The sequence below is a fragment of the Macaca thibetana genome, chromosome X (genome assembly GCF_024542745.1).
Source record: "Macaca thibetana thibetana isolate TM-01 chromosome X, ASM2454274v1, whole genome shotgun sequence".
NCBI lineage: Eukaryota > Metazoa > Chordata > Mammalia > Primates > Cercopithecidae > Macaca > Macaca thibetana.
This window is the reverse complement of record NC_065598.1, coordinates 96,974,194-96,999,210: the sequence shown is the minus strand read 5'-3', so window position 1 is coordinate 96,999,210 and position 25,017 is coordinate 96,974,194. Positions and strand designations below refer to the sequence as shown.

Sequence of the window (25,017 nt, the reverse complement as noted above, 5' to 3'; positions counted from 1 at the left end):
TTCCAGGGATCCCAAGGACATAGACACAGTGGATTAACAACATCAGCCATTCCTGTATCAGCTCTACTGTTTTGTCTCAAGTCCCTTTGCCATTTCAAGGTCCTGTTTTTGTTTTCTGCTCTCAATGGGCTGAACCTCAGAAACAGTGGGCTGGTGAACAACCATTTGTGAACAATCTAATTGTGAGAGAAGCAGGACAATGGCAGACTGAGCAGAATGAACCCTAAGCATCAACAAGCTATGAACCCATGCATCGGTACACTCTACAGATTCCTCAGAGTTCCACACACCTCCCACTTAGGGTAAGAAGGCTCACAATGAGGGGGAGGTATGAGGCAGAGGCAAGTACTTTTCTATGATTATTTTTCTTTTCTGCAAGACATGCTCAAAGAGTTCTCCTTTGATAGTGTGGGATGGGTTAGGTGTAGTTCGTCTTGAAAGCAAAGAGACAGCCTCTTTCACCCATGTGAATCTGATTATACTTCCTGACTCCCACAGAGATGAGCCAAGCACCCACGCTGTCTAGTCTTTTCTTCTGTCCAAGCTAGCCAAAAGATCTCCTCTTATTGAAAGCTTGCAGCTACTGCTATTACTATTACTACTGCTTTTTATCACTGTTTCCTGCTCTTGGAAAAGCTCAGTCTGATAGCGCAGGAACTGAGAAATTAATTCTGACCTCAAAAGGGGATAGCGTCTGTGAGACTTGCGAGAGGGGCTGATATTTAAACCAGTCACTAGGCAGAGAAGAGCATTCCAGTCTGAGCAAACAGCATGAGCAAGTGTGCAGAGATATGCAAGGGCATTATTCTCATATTCAAGTTCAGGAAAGTGAATAATCTAGTGGGGCGACAGGGAAGGCCATCAGAGCAGTGAGAGTGATGCCAAAGAAACTGGAACAAGGTAGAGTGGGGCAGATTTGTGAAGCACATTGAATGCCATTAGCAATGAGGCATTCTAAGCAGATGAAACACAATCCAATTCACTCTGGCAGGAGTATGGAAGTTTGATTGGCAGAGATAAGGAGACCATTTAGGAGGCTCTAGCAAGGGTCTAGATAAGACATCAGAACCACATCTAGGGTAGTGGTACTAAAAGGTGGCAGGTTTGAAAAACACTAAGAATGTATGTTGCTTAAAAAAAAACCAAAAAAACAAAACAAACAAACAAAAAAACTAGCTCTCTGGAAAAGCCAGGAAAAGAGACTTCACTAAGAACAAAATTGGCCAGCACCCTAATTTTGGACTTTTCAGCCTCCAGAACTGTGTGGAAATAAATTTTGTTGCTTAAGCCACCCAGTCTGTGGTATTTTGTTATGGCAGCCTAAGCACACTAATACACATAGTATAAGATCATTAAATACTTGTTGAATGAATATTCAAGTGTTAGGACTGATCCTAACATTTGTATTGGAATTAGTATTTTTTAGAGATAAGATCTATTAAGACATAATGAGAAAATAGAATTAAGAAGAGGCACCACGTGACAGATCTTTGGTGATGGATTTTTCTCTGATGTAAGCTTTGCTCTGTGAGGCTAGTGAGGGGTTTCTTGCCAGGGTTTACAACAGTATCACTAGCCAACATATCTTTCCCTGAGGATCATCATATTCTTCCTCCTCCATTCTTGATTTACTTATGACATTAGAAATGCAATGGGAGGGCCAAGCATGGTGGCTCACACCTGTAATCCCAGCACTTTGGGAGGCCGAGGCAGGCGGATCACTTGAGGTCAGGAGTTCGAGACCAGCCTGGCCAATATGGTGAGACCACATCTCTACTAAAAATACAAAAATTAGCTGGGCGTGGTGGTGCACGCTTGTAGGCCCAGCTACTCAGGAGGCTGAGGCAGGAGAATCGCTTGAACCTGGAAGATGGAGGTTGCAGTGAGCCGAGATTGAGCTACTGCACTCCAGCCTGGGTGACAAAGCAAGACTCTGTCTCAAAAAAAAAGGGGGAAAAGAAAAGAAATGCAATGGGAAGCTGGGCGCAGTGGTTCACAACTGTAATTCTAGCACTTTGGGAAGCTGAGGTGGGGGAAACACTTGAGACCAGGAGTTCAAGATCAGCCTGGCCAACATGGTGAAACCCCATCTTTATAAATAAATAAATAAATAAATAAATAAAATTAGCTGGGCATGGTGGCAGGCACCTGTAATCTCAGCCACTCGGGAGGCTGAGTCAAGAGAATCACTTGAACCTGGGAGGCGGAAGTTGCAGTGAGCCAAGATCACGCCACTGAAGTCCATTCTGGGCAACAGAGCGAGGCTCCATCTCAATTAAAAAAAAAAAGAAATGCAATGAGAGAGTTAGAAAGGTATTTATTAACTAAACAAATATGTATTGAGTACTGTGCTATACAATATGCCAATTATCTTATCTATTTTTTACCACAAGGCTTAGAGGCACTTCATATTACTCCCATTTTCGAATAAATAAATTGAGACTGGTAGAGGCTAAGTAATTTGCTCAAGGTCATCTTATAAGTGGTATCCCAACTTTAAACTCATGTCTTTTTAAAAAATGATCTTTTCCCCTTCCTTACTCCTACCAACCAGCAGGGGGCGTTCTCTACTCAATAGATCTCTTGGCTTCTGCTTATTTCCACACGAGGGGGTACCGTGCGGATTGCTCTACACGCATTCTCTTAATTCATTCTCATGACAACCCTAGGCATCTAGCGTAGTTTCTGGCAAATAGTAAGTATTCAATAAATACTTTCTAAAAGATCATCCGTGTAACAATAATAGTAACTAACATTTATTTTGTCTTCTGTGGGTCAGCATCCATTCTAAACATTTCACATGCATTAACTTAAATTTCAACACAAGGAGCTAGTGACCATTATTATCGATTTTAGAGATGTTTATCGATTATAACTTTTTAGTGCTTTTGGCTCTAATGGGTGTCAGCTGCTGGCAGGAGTTGTAGTGATAGCAATAGTATTTTCAGTCCTTTCAGTATTTCAAGGTGGTAATACTTGGGCAGACCCAGACTGATTGTGATAATGTCCCTAACAGTGCAACAAAAGTTACAAGCTTGTGGGCTCTACCTCAGGACTATTAGTTTCTGATTTTTGGGTATCACTCTTCTTCCTTTTGTCCCACTCCCTTTCTCCCTTTTACTATGCCATGTATCCAAAATCTTTGTAACTAATTTTATTTCAATAGTTTTTGGTTACATGGATGAGTTATTTAATGGTGAATTCTGGGATTTCAGTGCACCCATCACCCAAGCAGTATATGCACTGTACCCAATACATAACCAATTATTTTAAGAGTTGGGGTCTCCCTCTATCACCCAGGCTGGAGTGCAGTGGCATGATCACAGCTCACTGCAGCCTCAAACCCCTGGGCTCAAACTATCCTCCCACCTCAGCCTCCCAAGTAACTGGGACTATAGGCATGCACCACCACTCCTGGATAATTTTTTAAAATGTTTTTGTACAGACAGGGTCTCGCTATGTTGCCTAGGCTAGTGTCAAACTCCTGGCCTTAGGCAATCCTTCAGCCTCTGTCCCAAAACGCTGGGATTACAGGTAAACCATCGTGCCCAGCCAGTAACTAATTTTTTTTTTTTTTTTTTTTTTTTGAGACAGTGTCTCACTTTGTCTCCCGGGCTGGAGTGCAGTGGCACAATCTTGGCTCACTGTAACCTCCGCCTCCCAGGTTCAAGCGATTCTCCTGCCCCAGCCTCCCGAGTAGCTGGAATTACAGGTGCATGCCACCACGCCCAGCTAGTTTTTGTATTTTTAGTAGAGATGGGGTTTCACCATGTTGGTCAGGCTGGTCTCGAACTCCTGATCTCAGGTGATCTGCCTGCCTCAGCCTCCCAGAATGCTGGGATTACAGTCGTGAGCCACTGCGCCCGGCCAACTAATTCTTTTTATTAAATTCCCTTTTTGAGACACCAAGAGTAATTTCTCTTTACCTAGCTGGACTTTGAATAAGACCTAAAAGAACTTAAAGATGAAACTACTGATTCTCTATTGACAATCTTTGAGAAACAGTGATGATTACAAGAATAGCAACAGAGGGTTGAAAACAACAAAGCACTGTACTTTTTTAAAGCTTTGGGTTTTTTGGGGTTTTTTGTTTGTTTGTTTGTTTGTTTTTGGAGACAGAGTCTCACTCTTGTCACTCAGGCTGGAGTGCAGTGGCATGATCTTGGCTCACTGCAACCTCCACTTCCCAGGTTCAAGCGATTCTTGTGCCTCAGCTTCCTGAGTAGCTGGAATTACACACATGTGCCACACACCGGGATAATTGTTTGTATTTTTAGTAGAGACGAGGTCTCACTATGTTTGCCAGGCTGGTCTCGAACTCCTGAGCTCAAGTGACCCCCCTGCCTCCGCCTCCCAAAGTGCTGGGATTACAGATGTGAGCCACTATGCCAGGCCTTTAAACCTTTTATATTGTAAAGAATAACACATACAGAAAAGTGAGCACACAAATATGTAACTCAACGGTTTACCAGGAATCAAACAGCCATGTAACCAGCACCCAGGTCATGAAAAAGAACATCTCCAGCAGCCCAGAATTCCCCTGCCAACCAGTAAGGCCTTTCTCTTCCACCTAAGTAATCATTAACCTGACTTTTAGGAGAATCATGCCCTTTTTTTTTTAATAGCTTTTCCACCTACACATGCATCCCTGAACATTAGTGGCTTAGTTTCACTGTTTTTTGTTTGTTTGTTTTTGTTTTTAATTTGAGACACGGTCTTGCTCTGTTGCCCAGGCATGAACCAATATGCCCTGACTTAGTTTTGCTGTTTTTTGAACTTTTACATATATGTAATCAAGATCTATTATTCTGTGTCTGGCTTCTTTCACTCAACATTATATTGCTGAGATCCACCCATTCCTATGCAAGAAACTATTCATACATTTTATTGCCGTATAATATTTCATTGTTTGAACAAACATGGCTACTCAACAAGGTCTGATCTGAGACCATATTTTAAAAGTAGATAACATCAGGCACAATACCAATTAGGTGGCTTGTTGAGGATGACCAAGATAGTAAAGATCTAGTTGCTTACACTAGAAAGAGAAGGCTTGGGGCAAAGAAGAAAAGAAGTCACAGCTATCTTACAATTTTTAAAGAGCTATTATGTAGAAGAGGAATTGAAATTATTCTCTGCACTTTTAGAGGGCAGAATTAGAACCAATAGGGAGATAGCATAAATAGGTATATTTCAGCCATCTTGTTTACTATATTCTTGTCCTTACCATCCCATAAAGTTGGAGATAACTCTGGTCAGATAGGCATGCTGTAGCAGCCCTAAATATAGATAAACTAAAATGATCTGCATGACTAGCTGCCTGAGCCAAAGTTTCCAAACACAATAAAACGATACTAGAAATAATCCTTAGCATTCTCTGCATGCTTTCCTTCGAGAGAAACTTTTCAGTTGGAGCAAGCAGAGGCAAATCGGTAGGCTAGGAACTGTAGTAGATACTGACTAGTGTCAAGAGAACTAAAAATGTGGAGACCTCTGAATTGAAAAATTAGGATGCCATTTGAGTTTCACACTAATCTTAAAAATCATTCCCTATACCAGATCATGTTGTGAATATTTCTAACAAAAAGGTGACCTTGAATATATAAAGTCTGAGGAAAAAAGAGCAGAAATTTCTTAGAGCTTGTGTGTGTGTGCACACGTATGTGCGCATGTGCATGCTTTTTGCCTTAGGGAGTTATAAAGTTCAAACCAGATAAAGTAAATATAAACACTTTATAAACTCTTAGGTGCATTAAACTGGAAGATTAACTTAAAGAAAAAACAAAGTTTCAAAGAACTCTCAGAAGAATCAGCCTAAAGTTCGGAACCAGGGTTTAGGCTGAATGATTTTTCAGAAATGAAGTTCCTCAAAATTTCCTAATGAAATTCTTGGACAGAATTAAAGACATAAGAAGAATCCACCTCCAGAGAGGGAGTTAATTTTATGCATAATGAATAAACGCTAAAGGGTATACCATTATACTGAGAGCCTCAGGTCAAAATTTTGCTAAGAAAATAGCCTCTTCTAGTCTACCACCTCTTTAAATACACTGGAAGAGGTTTTCCTTTTATAGGCCCATCAAAGCACTAAATGGGTTGCCTGAGTGGTAATTGCAGAAATGGCTGATAACCAAAGTGGGTTTTGCTAACATTTCTTCACCTAATCTAAGTGTACTGAAGAAAAAGGTATGGAACCTAGTGTTAATAGTGAATGGTAGGATAAAAAAGCTCTCCTAGAGCTTTCAAATTCATGTTAAGATTTGGTGGTGAATGGCCGGGCGCCGTGGCTCACGCCTGTAATCCCAGCACTTTGGGAGGCCGAGGAGGGCGGATCACGAGGTCAGGAGATCGAGACCATACTGGCTAAAACGGTGAAACCCCGTGTCTACTAAAACTACAAAAAAAATTAGCCGGGTGTGGTGGCGGGCGCCTGTAGTCCCAGCTACTCCGATGGCTGAGGCAGGAGAATGGAGTGAATGTGGGAGGCGGAGCTTGCAGTGAGCGGAGATCGCGCCACTGCACTCCAGCCTGGGTGATAGAGCGAGTCTCAAAAAAAAAAAAAAAAAAAAAAAAAAAAAAGGCCGGGCGCAGTGGCTCACGCCTGTAATTCCAGCACTTTGGGAGGCCGAGGCGGGTGGATCACGAGGTCGGGAGATCGAGACCATCCTGGCTAACACAGTGAAACCCCGTCTCTACTAAAAATACAAAAAATTAGCCGGGTGTGGTGGTGGGCGCCTGTAGTCCCAGCTGCTGGGGAGGTTGAGGCAGGAGAATGGCGTGAACCCGGGAGGCGGAGCTTGCAGCCAGCAGAGATCGCGCCACTGCACTCCAGCCTGGGTGACAGAGCAAGACTCCGTCTCAAAAAAAAAAAAAAAAGATTTGGTGGTGAATTTGTAATGAGTACACTGATTTTAATTATCCCTCTTTCAATTTAGTATCAGCCATAATATGATGCTTCATTGTGCTTATGAGCTAGCGGGGAATGAAGACTTAAAAAGGACACAATAGACCATCCTGGCTAACACGGTGAAACCCCGTCTCTACTAAAATACAAAAAAAATTAGCCGGGCGTGGTGGCGGGCGCCTGTAGTCCCAGCTACTCGTGAGGCTGAGGCAGGAGAATGGCGTGAACCCGGGAGGCAGAGCTTGCAGTGAGCGGAGATCGCACCACTGCACTCCAGCCTGGGCGACAGAGCGAGACTCCGTCTCAAAAAAAAAGGACACAATAAGAAAAATTCATGTCTAACAGAAAAACAAAGTAGATGTGGTTGGGTGGGGTTTTTTTTCAAGGTTGGAGAAAACGAAAAGACGGTAAAAAATTTTAAATGTTACTAAATAGCTGCAAAAGACAGAAAATTACAAAATATTGCTTTAATTTTTAAAAATCTAAATAAATAGATTAATATATTATGCTTATTGGTTAGAAAACTCATTATTTTAATGTTAATTTTACCCAAATTGATGTATAGGTTAAACACAATCTCAACAGAAATACCGGCAGACTCTTTTTGTGGAAATAACAACAAGATGATTGGCCTGATTTAATCATTCCACACTGTACACATATACCAAAACAACACATTATACCCCATAAATATATACATTATGATTTGTCAATTAAAAATAATATCAATAAAATTTAAATTTATATGGAAAAACAAAGGTCCTAGAAAAGCCAATCTTAAAACAACAACAGCCGGGTGCGGTGGCTCACGCCTGTAATCCCAGCACTTTGGGAGGCCGAGGCAAGTGGATCACGAGGTCAGGAAATCGAGACCATCCTGGCTAACATGGTGAAACCCCATGTCCACCCAAAATACAAAAAATTAGCCGGGTGTGGTGGTGGGCGCCTGTAGTCCCAGCTACGCGGGAGGCTGAGGCACGACAATGGCGTGAACCTGGGGGGCGGAGCTTGCAGTGAGCTGAGATTGTGCCACTGCACTCCAGCCTGGGCGGCAGAGCGAAACTCCTTCTCAGGGAAAAAAAAAAAAAAAGCTGGAGGGCTTACACTATCAGGTATCAAGACTTGTTATAATGCTACAGTGATTAAGACCATATGGTATTTATGCAATGATAGTCAAATAGATCAATGGAGCACTATATAGAATATAGAAAGAGAACCACCCATATCCAGTCATCAGATGTATGGTGAAGGCACCATTACAATTCAGTGGGAAAGGGTGAGAGCACTTTTTATTAATAGTGATGGGTTAACTGGTTATCTATACAGAAAAGAAATGAACTCTCTCAAACCACACACAAAAATTAATTTGAGATGGATACTAGACCTAAATGATCTAGAACAACAGAGATTGGCAAACATTTTCTATAAAGGGCCAAATAGTAAATATATTAGGCTTTGTGGCTCGTATGGTCTTTGTTACACTGACTTTGATGCTGAAGTGTGAAAGCAACCATAGACAATACATAAATGAATGGATGTAGCTATGATTCAGTAAAACATTATCTGGGCCACATGTGACCTTTGGGTTGTAGTTTGTCGACTCCTGTTCTAGCAAAACACATAGAAGAGTATCTTCTTGATCTTAGGGATAGGCAAGGATTTTTTAAGTAGGGCATCAAAAGTACTAACTAAATAAAAAATGATAAATTGGACTTAATTAAAATTAAGAACTTCTGGTCAAATGATCCCATTAAGAATAGGAAAATTCAAGCCATAGACTGGGAGATTTCCGTAATATATATGACTAAGGACTTGTAGTTAGAATATGTAAAGAACTGGGCCAGGTGTGGTGGCTCTTGCCTGCAGTCCCAGCACTTTGGGAAGCTGAGATGGAAGGATCGCTTGAGGCCAGGAGTTCAAGACCAACCTAGGAAACATAGCAAGAACCCAATCTCAACAAAAAAAAAGTAAAAAAAAAAAAAAAAGTAGCCAAGTGTGGTGGCACACGCCTGTAGTCCCAGCTACTCAAGAGGCTGAGGCAGGAAGATCACTTGAGCTCAGGAGTTTGAGGCTGCAGTGAGCTAGGTTTGCGCCATTACACTCCAGGTTGGGCAACAGAGTGATACTTTGTCTCTAAAAAAATAAATAAAAAATATAGAAATCTTACAAAACAATAGAAAGACAAAAATTCAGTAATAAAATAGGTAAAATACCTGAACAGGCACTTTACAAAAGAAGACACCCAGGTAGTCTCCGCTGCCCGCCAGCGGAGACGAAGCTCCTGAGTCGCGGGGCAGCTTTTGTTGGGTCGGCGGCGTCAGGTATCCGCCGCGGCATGTGGTAGGAGTCGTCCTGCCCCTGGTGCGCCCCCGCAGCAGGCAGAGCTCACGCTCCTGCCCCCCGGTTGGTCCGGGGTCTGGGCACCGCGTCGACGGCGGCTCCGCAGGACGCTCAGACCCGGCCGCAGCCCATTCCCTGAGCGGACTGCATTATGAGGCATCTGCCTTACTTCTACCCGGGCCAAGCGATGCGGGGCTTCGGCCGCGGATCCAAGCAGCTGGGCATGCCCACAGCTAATTTTCCTGAGCAAGTGATAGATAATCTTCCAGCTGACATATCCACTGGCATTTACTATGGTTGGGCCAGTGTTGGAAGTGGAGATGTCCATAAGATGGTGGTGGGCATAGGATGGAACCCATATTACAAGAATACCAAGAAGTCTATGGAAACACATATCATGCATACCTTCAAAGAGGACTTCTATGGGGAAATCCTCAATGTTGCCATTGTTGACTACCTGAGACCAGAAAAGAACTATGATTCTTTAGAGTCACTTATTTCAGCAATTCAAGGTGATACTGAAGAAGCTAAGAAATGACTAGATTTACCAGAACACTTGAAAATCAAAGAAGACAATTTCTTCCAGGTTTCTAAAAGCAAAATAATGAATGGCCACTGATGAAAAATCGTATTATTTATTCATTCACTGTTTTCTAGTGTTTCTGTGTTTATTACTGTCCAGCCTCATCTTGGTTATATACTAAAAATCAAACACTTTGCTACAGTTGTGAATTAGTTTAAAAAGTACAATGTAGTTACCATACCATGCTTCAACTGTTAAATTAAGCCCATTATGTCATAGCACTAAAAAGATTCAGTTAAAAATCAAGATTTAAAATATATATATTGATTAAAATGTACCACTAGAAAGGTATTACATGTGTATAAGTATGGGTAAAAAGGCAAGTCACTAGTTTGAGATAAAAACTAAAATTATCATGGTAAAATACCAGCATGTATGTTCTTGTATAGTGTGTACTTCTAAACAGAGGCTTATAAAAGTAAATGCATTAAGGCCAAGTGCAGTGGCTCACACTTGTAATCCCAGCACTTTGGGAGGCCGAGGTGGGAGGATTGCTTGAGCTGATGAGTTCAAGACCAGTCTGGGCAACATAGTAAGACCCCATTTCTATAAATTAAAAAAAAAAGGAAATGCATTAAATAGAAGGTTGATAGTTTATCATAAACCTGAGGGGAAGAAACTCAGGCTTCGTATTTTTGATATTTTGTGCATTAATACATTACAAACATGAAGATGTTTGTAAAATTTTGTTGTAGTCATTTTCTTTGCAGTCACATCACTGTACCACCTTCATTATTGTATAGAGCTGCTTCAGTTCTGAGTCCTCTGGACTTCCCTTGCCTATCTGCTTTTTGTTGTTATTGAAGACAGCAAAATAAGTATTTTCAAATCTATATGTCTCCTTTTTGTTGGATAATGTTTCTTCTTTTTTTTTTTTTTAGGATCTTGTTTTTTATTTTTATTATTATTACTGGCTAGTACTCTATTGTGTATACATAACACTTTTTTTAAAATTTATTTATTATTATTATACTTTAAGTTGTAGGGTACATGTGCATAACGTGCAGGTTTGTTACATATGTATACTTGTGCCATGTTGGTGAATGTTTCTTCTTTTTAAAGGTAAATATTCTTGTTATTCAACATTTTTCTTTGGTTCTTTTTTCCTTTTTGAGGAAAAACAAAACAACAGACTTTATCCTTAGGTTTTCTCAAGACTTAAGTGAACACATTTACACATATCAATTGCTTAAAGAACACAAAATGTTTCTCCTCCCAGCAAAACTATTTAAGAGCCAAATAAACTATGAAATAGTTAGAGAATTATTTTTAATATTTAAGGTCTTGGAAATTAATTATATTCCAAGGCAAATCTAAACGGGTGTAGTTGTATATGCACAATGTAATTTAATGCTAGTCTAAAGAGTACTTACAGCTTGAGGGAAAAGCATAAAGTTTTAGTTAAACAGCCTTCATACTGTGGATTTTTCCTCCTACTAACTAATATGTAGGAAATTAAGATTACAGATTGCTAGATCACACCACTGCACTCCAGCCTGGGCGACAGAGCAAGACTCCATCTTAAAAAAAAAAAAAAATTACAGATTGCTTTGGGCCCCCTCAAACAGTACATTGCATCATTGTTCACTGTAGCAACAGATTTGGTGGTGATGGGGGGATAGAGGTAGAAGAAGATAGAAGGTAATTTTAAAGTTAATTTATTATGAATCACTTTCCCCTAATCTGCATAAATGAATTAGAACTGATTTTAATAAAAATGCTTTGTTTTGCATAAAAAGTATTCAGAAAAACATCTAAAGCTGTTGGAGAAGAGGGACTGATATAAATACAGTTGGATTTTGTTTTGCTTACTTTTTAGAAATCTTATACTTGAAAGAAGCCTCAATTATCAGTGGCTTTACGAAGTAAAGTTAAAAACAAACATGGGAAATATAAAAATATTTGTGTTTTGTCTGGCTAGCTTGCTGTTAAATGCTCTCTTTAGGTGTGTGAATATGTTATTTTCCCTTTACATCTTGTGAAATAGCCATTGCTTTTGAGAATCAAATAGTGTGTTGTTTAGGGGTTGTGTCTATATTTTTCAAAAACTTTTATATTATGTATTATAAGAAGTTACAGTAGTACCATTTTGATTAGTTTGAATGTTTTCAGGCCTTGAAATAAATTTTGACAAAGTGATAAAAAAAAAAAAAAGATATCCATATGGTCAATAAGCCTATGAAGAGATGCTCACCATCATTAATCATCAGGAAAATGCAAACTAAAATGACATTGTGATACTACTATACATCCAACATAACGGTTAAATTAGACAGACAAAATTAAGTGCCGATGAAGATATAGAGCTATTGAGACTGTCAAACATTGCTGGTGGTGATGTAAATAAACATATAATCACTTTGGCAGTTTTTACAAAAGCCAAACATACATCTCATTCTATGACCAAGAAATTCCACTCCTGCATATGAACTCAACCAAAATGAGTGCTTATGTTCTATGAAAGATATGTATAAGACTGTTCATATCCATTTGGTTCATAATTCAAAAACTAGAAACTCAAATGTTTTTATACTCTAGAATGAATAAACCAATTGTAGTAAATTGACACAATGGAATTAGTACATAGCAGCTAAAAAAAAAAAAACTACTAGAATGTGCAATGACATGGACAAATCTCAAGAAAATAATGATGGCTGGGTGCGGTAACTCACGCCTGTAATTCCAGCACTTTGGGAGGCCAAGGCAGGCGGATCACCTGAGGTCAGGAGTTCGAGACCAGCCTGCCCAACATGGCGAAACCCCATCTCTACTAAAAATACAAAAAATTAGCCAGGCGTGGTGGTACATGCCTGTAATCCCAGCTACTCGAGAGGCTGAGGCAGGAGAATCGCTTGAACCTGGGAGGCAGAGGTTGCAGTGAGCCAAGATCGCACCACTGCACTCCAGTCTGGGAAACAGTTGAGTGAGACTGTCTCAAAAAAAAGAAAAAAAGAAAATAAAGTTGAGCAAAAGTCAAATACATAAGTACATAGTTTGATTTCATTTAAATGAAGTTTTAAAACAGGCAATAAACCTATGGTGATAGAGGTTAAAACGGTGGTTACCTTCGAGGGTATCAAGTGGGAAGGGGCATGAAGTCTTCTGAGGTACTGGAAATGGTTCTACATCTTGATCTGTGTGGTAGTAGCTAAATGATTGTGTGTGTGTATGTGTGTGAGAGAGAAAGAGATGGGTGTGTGTGAGGGAGACAGAGAGAGAGAGAATTAAGTGAGCTACGCTTGAGATCTGTGAACTTTTACTGTAGAAAATAAAAAAAATATTTATTAGCTAAGCGCAGTGGCACATGCCTGTAGTCCCAGTTACTTGGGAGGCTGAGGCAGGAGGATTGCTTAAGCCCAAGAGTGCAAGACCAGCCTGGACAATATAACAAGACCTCATCTCAAAAAAGAATAAGAAAAATATTTAAAAAGACAATATCAATTTAAAAAGAAAAAAAAAAAAAAGGTCAATGGTCCCATTGAACACTTCAAGAAAAATGTATGTTATCCCAGCATTCAAATTAGATAAGTAAAATAACTGCTTCTCTCTCAAATTGATAGTTGCAGGAAAGACTGCTATTGCCCATTAAATCTTCCTCTAAAAAGATTATTTTGCTTTTGTTTTGCTTAGATGTTTTTGCTTTGGATGTGGTATCCAAGTATAATAAAGCAGAAGAGAGAACTTTCTTCCTACTCCCAGATATTAGTTTATGCCATACAGACATCATATATTTTTCAGAAGATTTGCTCTGACTCAATTCAGGATACTCTGTTTTTGGCAAATAATCTGAGTAAAAATGCCATTCCTCACTCTGTGAGTGTGTGTATATTTATACAGTTTTTAATTTCCCTGGGAGTACTCATACTCAGTTTGAACAGCATGCCTTTGAATAGCCAATCTAGTCACAATGGCTAATTGACAGGAAAAGCCTTGAAGTACTCAAAGGGATCACTGATCCTTTTATTTCGCGATGAGCAAAGAGATCCTTAGAGCTAATTAAATTGTGATCCTAATATTCTTCCCTTTCATTATTAGCAGTATTTGGCCTTGATTTTTTTCCTGGAGCATGTGTACTCAATTAGGGGTGAGGGAAACACATGTTTTTTGGGGTTTTTTTTTTTTCTGTTTTTCATTGTTTTTTTTTTTTTTTTTTTTGAGATGGAGTCTCGCTCTGTCACCCAGGCTGGAGTGCAGTGGCCAGATCTCAGCTCACTACAAGCTCCGCCTCCTGGGTTTATGCCATTCTCCTGCCTCAGCCTCCCGAGTAGCTGGGACTACAGGCGTCCGCCACCTCGCCCCGCTAGTTTTTTGTATTTTTTAGTAGAGACGGGGTTTCACCGTGTTAGCCAGGATGGTCTCGATCTCCTGACCTCGTGATCCGCCCATCTAGGCCTCCCAAAGTGCTGGGATTACAGGCTTGAGCCACCGCGCCCGGCCTGGAAACACATGTTTTACAAAACAAAAGTGGTCATTATTCTCTGCTTCAATGAGAGTGTATTTTATCTTTTATCATTAAAAGAAGAATCAGTATTTTTACCAGGAGTTTTCAAATACATTTTTCTTTGAAGAAAGTTCTGGTGTGTTTCAATTGTTCTAAACTAAGATTAAGCTCAGGGCAATAATTCAAAACGTTTAAATTATATATAGTGATTAGTTTTAATTTTCACTGTGGGAAAGTGGTCATTGGAGACAACATTAATTTGGTAATGTTAAAGCATTAAGTGGAGAGTAACATTTCAATTTTCCTCACCCTGGTGTGATTTATTACATTATAGCCCATACTTGCAGTATCTATATTATCTCCTTCAAGGTATTAGATCTTATGATACTACTAATCTTAAAAAGGAGGTATTTTTCTTAAGAGAGTACCAGGCACTGGGCGTGGTGCTCACATCTGTAATCCCAGCAGTGGGGGCGGGGGGGGGGGTGGATCACCTGAGGTCAGGAGTTCGAGACCAGCCTGGCTAACATAGGGAAACCCCGTCTCTACTAAAAATACAAAAATTAGCTGAGTATGATGGCACGTGCCTGTAATCCCACCTACTTGGGAGGCTGAGGCAGGAGAATCACTCAAGCCTAGGAGGTGGAAATTGCAGTGACCCAAGATTGCACCACTGCACTCCAGCCTGGGAGACAGAGTGAGACTCCATCTCAAAAAATAAAATAAAGAGGCCGGGTGCGGTGGCTCATGCCTGTAATCCCAGCACTTTGGGAGGCCGAGGCGGGCGGATCAGGAGGTCAAGAGTTTGAGACGAGCCTGGCCAACATGGTGAAACCCCGTCTCTACTAAAATACAAAAATTAGCCGGGTGTGGTGGGGGGGGCACCTGTAATCCTACTCAGGAGGTTGAGGCAGAAGAATCACTTGAACCCGGGAGGCGGAGGTTGCAGTGAGCCGAGATCGCACCACTGCACTCCAGCCTGGGTGACGGAGCAAGACTCCGTCTCACAAAAAAAAAAAAAAAAAAAAAAAGTACAAGGAGCAGCTTGCAATACCATATGATTTTATTCTCAAAATGGTATAATGAAAAAAACCCATAGAATCTGGTGTTAGTAGATCTGAAAGGTAGACCTGACTCCATTATGAATGACTTTGTGTGAATTATTCAATCTTTCAGAGCTTATAGTTTCTTCAACTGTAAAATAAGACTATTATAATAATGCCTGCCACACTGAAGAATCTGGATGAAAAGCATCCACACAGTATCTTAGAATGTGAACTGGATATAATGTATGACAATATTTTTTTTAGACAGGGTCTCACTCTGTCACCCAGGCTGGAGTGCAGTGGTGTGATCATGGCTCACTGTAGCCTCAACTTCCCAGGCTCAAGCAATCCTCCCTCGTCAGTCTTCTGAGTAGCTGGGACTATAGGTGTGTGCCACCATACCCTGGTAATTTTTAAATTTTTTGTACAGATGAGGTTTCGCTATGTTGCCTAGGCTGGTTTTGAACTCCTGGGCTCAAGTGATCCTCTCACCTCGGCCCCCCCAAAGTGTTGGGATTACAGGCAAGAGCCACTACACCCAGCCTGATACTGTTTTTAAAATTCCAGTATAATTAGGCTGACAAAGGTTTAGGTTTGGGGTTTAAAAATCTAAAAATACTAAATAGTAAAAAATGCAGTATAAAGATTTTAATGATGGTCGTGGTAATCTAAGACTGACAGAACCAGTATTTTAATGGAAGAAAAGGTTACTTTTCAATTCCTAGAAATAAATATTTCATTACTGAGAGAATAAGTGTGTATCTGTTTGGGAAGGAGGGAGTGCACAGAAGGAAGAGATTATAGGTAAGCCTCTATATTCTATTTTTTATTTTTTATTGCTTTTTTTTTTTTTTTTTTTTTTTTTTGAGACGGAGTCTTGCTCTGTCACCCAGGCTGGAGTACAGTGGCGCAATCTCGGCTCACTGCAACCTCTACCTCCCAGGTTCAAGTGATTCTCCTGCCTCAGCCTCCCAAGTAGCTGGGATTACAGGCGTACACCACCACGCCCGGCTAATTTTTGTATTTTTAGTAGAGACGGGGTTTCACCATGCCGGCCAGGCTGGTCTTGAACTCCTGACCTCAGGTGATCCGCCCACCTTGGCCTCCCAACATGCTGGAATTACAGGCGTGAGCCACTGCGCCCAGCCTGAGCCTCTATATTCTAATCCACTTGTTGTAGGGCCCTGATATGGGCACCCAAATATAGCTTTAAAATATAAGGAGAATGACAGACAATAGTATATATGAAATATTCTTATCAAAAGATAAAATCTACTCTAATTAAACCTGTAGGGAAAAAGGGACAAAGGGGCATGTTAAACAATATCATGAGAATAGAATGAGCAAACTCTAGAATGTAGGAAACTTAGGAAGACAAACACCCAGTTTCTTCAACAAATAAATTGCAAAAATAAAAAGGAACAAGGAGAACCTATAGATTAAATGAAGCATTAAAGACATATCAACCAAATGTAATCTGAGGACCATTTAAAATATCTGAATCAAACAAATGGTTATAAAAATACTTTGAGACAATCAGGGAAACATAAAATAGACATATATTAAAGCAGTATTGTTAATATTTTTAGACATAATTATATTAACAAGCTTTTTAAAAGAATTCTTGAGGCAATATCAGTGAAAACGGAAGAGTAACGGTCCCCCAAATTCAGTCCTCCGTAAAATTATTTTGAAGCCCAAACTCGTCAAAGTCAACATTTTCAGAACTCTGGGAATTAACCAAAGACTTGCAGCAAATGGGGAATGTATTTTAAAGAAAAACACCTGAATCTCTATAAGAAAAGTGAGCTTTATGTCATTTTAACTTGTCCTAGTTCCATCTCCCACTCTCTAGCTCTGCAGTAGCCTTAAAAAATTACAGTCCACATTTATGAAGAAAACCAGCAGCCTGTCTGACACGTGAGGGAGCAGAAAGAGGTGGGAGCTTATTCAAAGCCTCATTCCTAAACAACTGTCATTATTATATATGTCTGGTGGTTCCCTGGAAAATACCACTTGCTCTGAGATAACACAGTGCAAAAACCTTCTCCAGGGGGAGTATTTGCCAAAAACAAATACAGGGAAGTGATTTAGCTTTGCAGCTGCCTTAGGCTGTGAATAACAGTTAAGGTACACAATAGACTAATAAAAAAATCTTAAACAGAAAATTTGGGGAAGAATATATCTATAAGCACTTTGAAAACCTCCTACATTTTTCAGAAAATCTAGAAGGGCATCAGCATGCATAGAACTGTACACATGCTCTGGAAAGACTCAAGAAGGCCCCACACTGTCATGTCTGGCTGACCTTGAGCCTTTACACAATCAGGAAGTGAAAGCTAAGGCAGAGTTGTTAATGGCCTGGTTGATTGTTGAAAGTACACCCCAACATGCACATGGAGTTCTTTGACAAGGACTAGGAGATTTGTTGGTTCTGGGCATTTAAGAAGCTCTCTGTCCAATCATGAACTAATCTCTAAAATAGCTGAGTAGAGAATTTAGTGGTCCCATATGACAAAGAATACAGACTAGGTCACTAAAACAACCACCCACCCACATTAGTAAAAGCAAGTCAAAACAACAATAAACCTTGGTAAAGGGAGAGCATCTGATTTCCAAAGTTGCCACATTAGATTATTCAAAAGTCCAGTTTTCAACAAAAAATGATGAGTGATACAAATAAATAAGAAAGTATGGCTGGGCACGGTGACTCATGACTGTAATCTCAGCACTTTGGGAGGCAAAGGTGGGTAAATCACTTGAGGCCAGGAGTTTGTTAACAGCCAGCTCAACATGGTGAAACCCCACCTCTACTAAAAATATAAAAGTCAGGTGTGGTGGTGCATGCCTGTGGTCCCAGCTACTTGGGAGGCTGAAGTGGAAGGATCGTTTAAACCCAGGAGATTGAGGCTGTAGTGAGCCGAGATTGCACCACTGCACTCCAGCCTGGATAACAGAGTAAGACTCTGTCTCAAAAATTAATAATAAAATAAAATACAGTAGAAATGTATTTTTTGTTTATAACACGTTTTCTCTCCTTATTTAAAAGACAACTGCATAAAACAAGAATTATAAATCTGTGTTAAAAGACACTCAATGTATATACATGTAATTTGTGGTAACAACAGCATAAAGGAGGGTTAGGATGGAGCTACTAAAGAACAAAATCTTCATATACTATTGAAATCAAGCTACTGTTCATCCAAATTAGATTGTTATAAGTTAAAAATGCTAATTGTAATACTCAGGGAAATCACTAAAAAATTTTTAAAAACACAGTAAGTGAAATGACAAGGGAATTAGGATGCTACACTAGAAAATATCTATGTTCTATATGAGTTTTGTTTTTGTTTTTGTTTTGTTTTGTTTTTGAGACGGAGTCTCACTCTGTCACCCAGGCTGGAGTGCAGTGGTGCGATCTCGGCTCACTGCAACCTCAGCCTCCCAGGTCCTGGTTCAAGCAATTCTCGTGCCTCAGTCTTCTGAGCAGCTGGGATTACAGGCACCACCACCACGCCCAGCTAATTTTTGTATTTTTAGTAGAGACAGGGGTTTCACCATGTTGGCCAGGCTGGTTTTCAACTCCTGACCTCAGGTGATCCACCCGCCTTAGCCTCCCAAAATGCTAGGATAACAGGTGTGAGCCACCGCGGCTGGCACTATATGAGATTTTAAAAGCATTATCCAACTATGTGTTATCTATAACAAAAAAACTTTAGATCCAAAGATACAAATAGGTAGAAAGTAAGAGAATCATATATATATCGAGAGAGACTCTGTTGCCCAGGCTGGAGTGCAGTGGTGCAATCTTAGCTTACTGCAACCTCCGCCTCCTAGCTTCAAGTGATTCTCTGGCCTCAGCCTCCTGAGTAGCTGGGATTACAGGCACACACCACCATGCCTAGCTAATTTTTGCAATGTTAGTAAAGACGGGGTTTCACCATGTTGGCCAGGCTGGTCTCAAACTCCTGATCTCAAGTGATCTGCCTACCCCAGCCTCCCAAAGTGCTGGGATTACAGGCGTGAGCCACAGCCCCTGGCCAAAACAAAGATTTTTTATGCAAACTAACCAAAAGAGAGTTGGAGTGGCTATACTAATATCAGAGAAAACAAACTTTATGACAAAAGTTGTTACTAGAGACAACAAAAAAAAGGAGTGTGTGTATGGGTGAATCCATCAAGAAGATATAACATTTACAAATACATATGCATCTAACAATAGAGGTCCAAAATACAGGAAAAAATCCTGATAAAATGGAAGAGAGAATTATGATTCAACCACAAGAGTTGGATACTTCAATACCCCACTTCAAATAATGTGGGACTTGAACAACAAAATAAACCAGACAGAAATAACAAATGTTTATGGAACACTCTATCCAACAGCAAAATACAAATTCTTCTCAAGTGCACATAAAACATTCTTCAAAATAGACAACATATTGTGACATAAAACAAGATGCAATAAATTTTAAAGGATTGAAGTCATACAAAGTATGTTTTTGGACAAGAATGGAATGAAATTAGATATAAAAGAAGAAAATTTGGAAAAGTTACAAATACGTGGAAATTAAACAACACACTCCTAAATAATCAATGAATCAAAGAATAAAAATAAAATTACAACAAATAAGAAAATGTTATGAGTTACATCAAAACTAAAACATAATAAAACTTTTGCAATGCATAATTTTTATAGCTACAAAATCCTATATTAAAAAAGAAATATCTTAAATCAATAATATAGCCTTATACCCTAAGATACTAGAACAAGAAGAGCAAATTAAACCCAAAGCAAAAGAGAAAGCAAATAATAGAGATTAAAGCAGAAATAAATGGAATAGAGAATGAAAAATGATGGAGGAAAAAAACCAAAGGCTGGTTCTTTGAAAACGTCAACAACATTGATAAACATTTAGCTAGACTAAACAAGAAGAACAAAAAACACAAATAACTAAATTCAGGAATAAAACAGGGTACATTACTACCAACATTACAGAAATAAAAATGATTACTTAGGCATACTATGAACAATTATATGTCAGTAAATTAGATAACATAGCTAAAATGGAAAAATTCTGACTTACATCAGCAAGACAGCCACTAGAGTCAACCTGGCACTCATTCCCCTCACAAAAGGAAACAAAACAACTAATAAACAACTATATTTCAACAGGAGTGACTGAGAAAGTACACTGGAAAGCAACAGGGGAGAGCAAAACCCCAGTGGAGCATGGAAGCACAGAACAGCACCATAGAGAGGGAAGCAAGGCCCTCTCTACACTGTCTCCTCCACCAGAATTGCATCAAATACAGGGAGACGACTTCTTACAGGGAAAAAGTAAACTAGAGGCTCCCACCTGTCCCCATTGTCACCACAGATGCCAGCAGTCCTTGCTATACATCTGACAAGGGATTAATATCTAGAATACTAAGAAACTTAACTCAAGAGCAAAAAAAATCAACAACCCAATTGAAAAATAGGCAAAAGACCTTAACAGGCATTTTTCAAAAGAAGACATGCAAATGGCCAACTTTGCTCAACATCACTAATTATCAAAGAAATGCAAATGAAAACCCCAACAAAATACCACTTCACTCCATTAGAATAGCTATTATCAAAAGACAAAACAAAATGATTGTTGGCAAGGATGTAGAGAAAGGAAAACACTTATATACTGTTGGTGGGATTGTAAATCAGTACAGCCATTATAGAAAATAGTATAGTGGTTCCTCAAAATATTAAAAATAGAACTGCCATATGATCCAGAAGTCCCACTACCGGGTATTATTCAAAAGAAATAAAAACAATATGTTGAAGAGATCTCTGCACTCCCATGTTTATTTATATTAGCCAAGAAATGGAGTCAACCTAACGTCCAGCAATGGATAAAGAAATGTGGTATATATATACAATGTGTGAATATAAATATATACACACACACACACACAAATGTGGTGTATGTATATATGTAATACACACACACAATGGAATACTATCCAGCCATAAAAAAGAATGAAATCGTGTCATGTGCAGCAACATGGATGAGCCTTGAGGACATCATGTTAAGTGAAATAAGCCAGACACAGAAAGACGAATAACACCTGATCTCCCTCATATGTGGAATCCATTTATTTATTTATTTATTTATTTATTTATTTTATTTTTATTTTATTTTTTTTTTTTTGAGACGGAGTCTTGCTCTGCCGCCCAGGCTGGGGTGCAGTGGCCGGATCTCAGCTCACTGCAAGCTCCGCCTCCCAGGTTTACGCCATTCTCCTGCCTCAGCCTCCCGAGTAGCTGGGACTACAGGCGCCCGCCACCTCACCCGGCTACTTTTTTGTATTTTTTAGTAGAGAGGGGTTTCACCGTGTTAGCCAGGATGGTCTCGATCTCCTGACCTCGTGATCCGCCCGTCTCGGCCTCCCAAAGTGCTGGGATTACAGCTGTGGAATCCATTTTTTTAAAAGGCTGATATCAAACGGTGGCTTCTATCTTGGGCCGGTTGGGCGGGGGTGGCGGGAACGGCCGCAGCTTGGGTTCCCAGCGCGCTGGGCCTCTGCGCCGCCCCCGCCTCCTCCCGCCGCGGGCAGCTGCCTCCCGGGGCGCACTGCAGCGGTGGGGTCGGGGGATAGGGAAATTCAACCCGGCAGCCTTGTGCCAGAGACAAAAGCTGGCTGCCGGCCGCATTGTCTGACGGCGCTGCCTCCCGGCTTTTTGTTCTCGCCTCGCGCCTCGCCGCCACGCCCCTCCGCAGCTGTCGAGGCTCCTCTCGCTCTGGGTCGGCGCTCGCCCTCGCTTTCCTCGCCCTCCGCCCCGGCCAGGCTGCGCGCCCGCCATGGAGAAGACGGAGCTGATCCAGAAGGCCAAACTGGCCGAGCGCTACGACGACATGGCCACCAGCATGAAGGCCGTGACCCAGCAGGGCGCCGAGCTGTCCAGGGAGGAGCACGACCTGCTCTTCCTGGCCTACAAGAACGTGGTCTGGGCCGCAGGTCCGCCTGGAGAGTCATCTCAAGCACCCAGCAGAAGACCTACACCTCTGACAAGAACTTGCAGCTGATTAAGGACTATCGGGAGAAAGCGGAGTCCGAGCTGAGATCCATCTGCACGACGGTCCTGGAATTGTTGGATGAATATTTAATAGCCAATGCAACTAATCCAGAGAATAAGGTCTTCTATCTGAAAATGAAGGGTAATTACTTCCGGTACTTTGCTGAAGTTGCATATGGTGATGATCCAAAACGATAATTCCCAAGGAGCTTACCAAGAGGCATTTGATATAAGCAAGAAAGATGCAACCCACACAACCCAATCCGCCTAGGGCTTGCTCTTAACCTTTCTGTATTTTACTATGAGATTCTTAATAACCCAGAGCTTGCCTGCACGCTGGTTAAAACGGCTTTTGATGAGGCCATAACTGAACTTGATACACTGAATGAACACTCATACAAAGCACCCTCATCATGCAGTTGCTTAGAGACAGCCTAACACTTTGGACATCAGACAGTGCAGGAGAAGAATGTGATGTTGCAGAAGGGGCTGAAATCTAAATCTATGCAGGGTGTCATCCTTCTTTCCTTAAACCTTTTTAGACATCGCCATTCCTTATTCCACTTGGATTTCCTATAGCAAAGAAACCCATTCATGTGTATGGAATCAACTGTTTATAGTCTTTTCATACTGCAGCTTTGGGAAAACTTCATTCCTTGATCAGTGTTTGTCTTGGCCTTCCTGGTGTGCAGTTACTGCTGTAGAAAAGTATTAATAGCTTCATTTTATATAAACGTAAGTAACTTCCAAACACTTATAGAGGACTAAAAATGTATCTGGTATTTAATCTGAACCAGTTCTGCAAGTGACTGTGTTTTGTATTACTGTGAAGATACGAAAACGTAGTTAATTACAGTTTAAAGAGTGTCCCACATAATTTCTAGATTCCCTCCCTTAGGTTTCCTTTCAATAAGCAACTTTTCCATGCTCTTAATGTATTCCTTTTTAGTAGGAATCTAGAAATATTAGATTGAATGGAGTCACAAATTGAAATGCCTCCTGTATCAGGTAAGGAGGTCATGTGTATCTGTGGCAACAGGGAGTTTACTTATTCACTCTTTATTTGTTGCTGTTTAAGTTGACAACCTCCCTTCCCAATAAAAATTCACTTACACCTCCAAAAAAAAAACATCTGATACCAGAGAAGCATAAAGTAGAATGATGGTTACCAGAGATTGAGAAGGGGAGGGAAGAGGAGAAGGGAGGATAAGGAGAGATTGGTCAATTGATATAAAGTTACAATTAGGAGGAATAATTTCCAGTGTTCTATTGTATAGTAGGGTGACAATGGTTAACAATAAGGTATTGCATATTACAAAATAGCTAGAAGAGAGGCTTTTGAATGTTCTCACCACAGAGAAATGATTGAATGTATGAGGTGATGGATATGTTAAACACCCTGATTTGATCAGTATACTGTATATATATGCATATATATAAACATCAAATTGTACCCTGTAAATATGTACAGTTACAAACTGTCAAAACTACAAAATCACCAAATTACAAAAAAAAAAAAAAGAAAAGAAAAGAAAAAAAAAATCAGCCAAGCGCTGTAATCGCAGCACTTTGGGAGGCTAAAGCACGCAGATCACGAGGTCAGGAGTTCGAGACCAGCCTGGCCAACATGGTGAACTACCCCCCCCCTTTCTCTACTAACAATACAAAAATCAGCTGGGCGTGGCGGCACACACCCGTAGTCCCAGTTACTTGGGAGACTGTTGGGAGAAAAGCTGAGTGTTGGGAGAGAAGCTGAGGCAGGGCTTGCATGTCTGCTAGACTTGCTGGCTCATTGCTTCTAGCATTCCCATTATCTCAAGCAGCCATATGCTTCTCATTCACTTGATACACTGTTTCGTTTTAACCCCCACATCCTCACCACCTGTTTCTTTGTTTGAGCACCAATAAATAGTATGGGTTCCCAGAGCTTGGGGCCTTCGCAGCCTCCATACTCTTGATGGCCCTCTGGTGCCACTTTCTCTCTCAAACTTTTTCTCATTCCTTTGACTCCGCCAGACTTCGTCACCCTCATGACCTGGTGTTGGGTCTGATCACCCCAACATTCCTAGCTGCCCAATGTGGGGCGACAAAGACCCCAGTGAAGGAATGCTAGAGCGTGTGAAAGCAGAGGACACATCGTCAGAGGACACCCGAGGATGTCTAAAAGACGTCCTAAAAGAAGCTCGGTGGGAAAGCTGAGCGCTCGGAAGAAACAGGGTAACAATGGGAAAAAGTGAAAGCAGACATTCTGCTTATTTAAATTTCTTAAGGCATTTATTACAAAGAGGGGGAGTGAAAGTTAGTACTCAGAATTTGTTATCACTCTTTAGTACAGTAAAGCAGTTTTGCCCATCGTTTCCTGAACAACAGACTGTGGAGTTGGATGAATGGGAGATAATTGGAAGAGATTTTAAAAAGGCGCACAAAGAGGGAGCAGAAATTCCCGTTTCCATTTGGTCAGTGTGGGCACTAATAAAGGCAGCTCTTGAGCCATTTCAAACAGATGATGAGGCAGATTCAGATGAGGAAGAGGAGGGCAGGTGTTAAAAACTAACTTCAGATTCTGAGTGTGAGGAACAGCTACCGAAAGAGATTAAAGAAAAGAAAGGAAAACTAAAAAATGTATGTTTTACTAGCCCATTGGCTCCA

At 40.6% G+C, this 25,017-nt stretch overlaps 2 protein-coding genes and 1 pseudogene across 2 annotated transcripts in view; 2 read left to right on the top strand and 1 right to left on the bottom strand.

The window, feature by feature from the left end:
- RPL36A (ribosomal protein L36a) overlaps positions 1–24,013 on the bottom strand; it is a 220,536-nt gene extending 196,523 nt beyond the window's left edge. The window contains exon 1 of the mRNA XM_050776047.1: positions 24,010–24,013. The gene's annotated coding sequence lies outside the window, so the exon portion shown is untranslated. The remainder of the gene's footprint in view (positions 1–24,009) is intronic.
- LOC126946053 (riboflavin kinase-like) lies at positions 9,396–9,852 on the top strand. The gene has a single exon (XM_050776057.1). It carries the CDS (start codon positions 9,396–9,398, stop codon positions 9,780–9,782), a length of 387 nt encoding a protein of 128 aa, XP_050632014.1. The 3' UTR covers positions 9,783–9,852.
- Positions 22,139–22,868, top strand: LOC126945853 (14-3-3 protein theta-like; annotated as a pseudogene).
- Positions 24,014–25,017: the final 1,004 nt, after the last annotated feature.

Bases quoted from the DNA above. Each gene is read 5' to 3' on its own strand.
- LOC126946053 (XM_050776057.1), top strand. From the start codon at position 9,396: ATGAGGCATCTGCCTTACTTCTACCCGGGCCAAGCGATGCGGGGCTTC.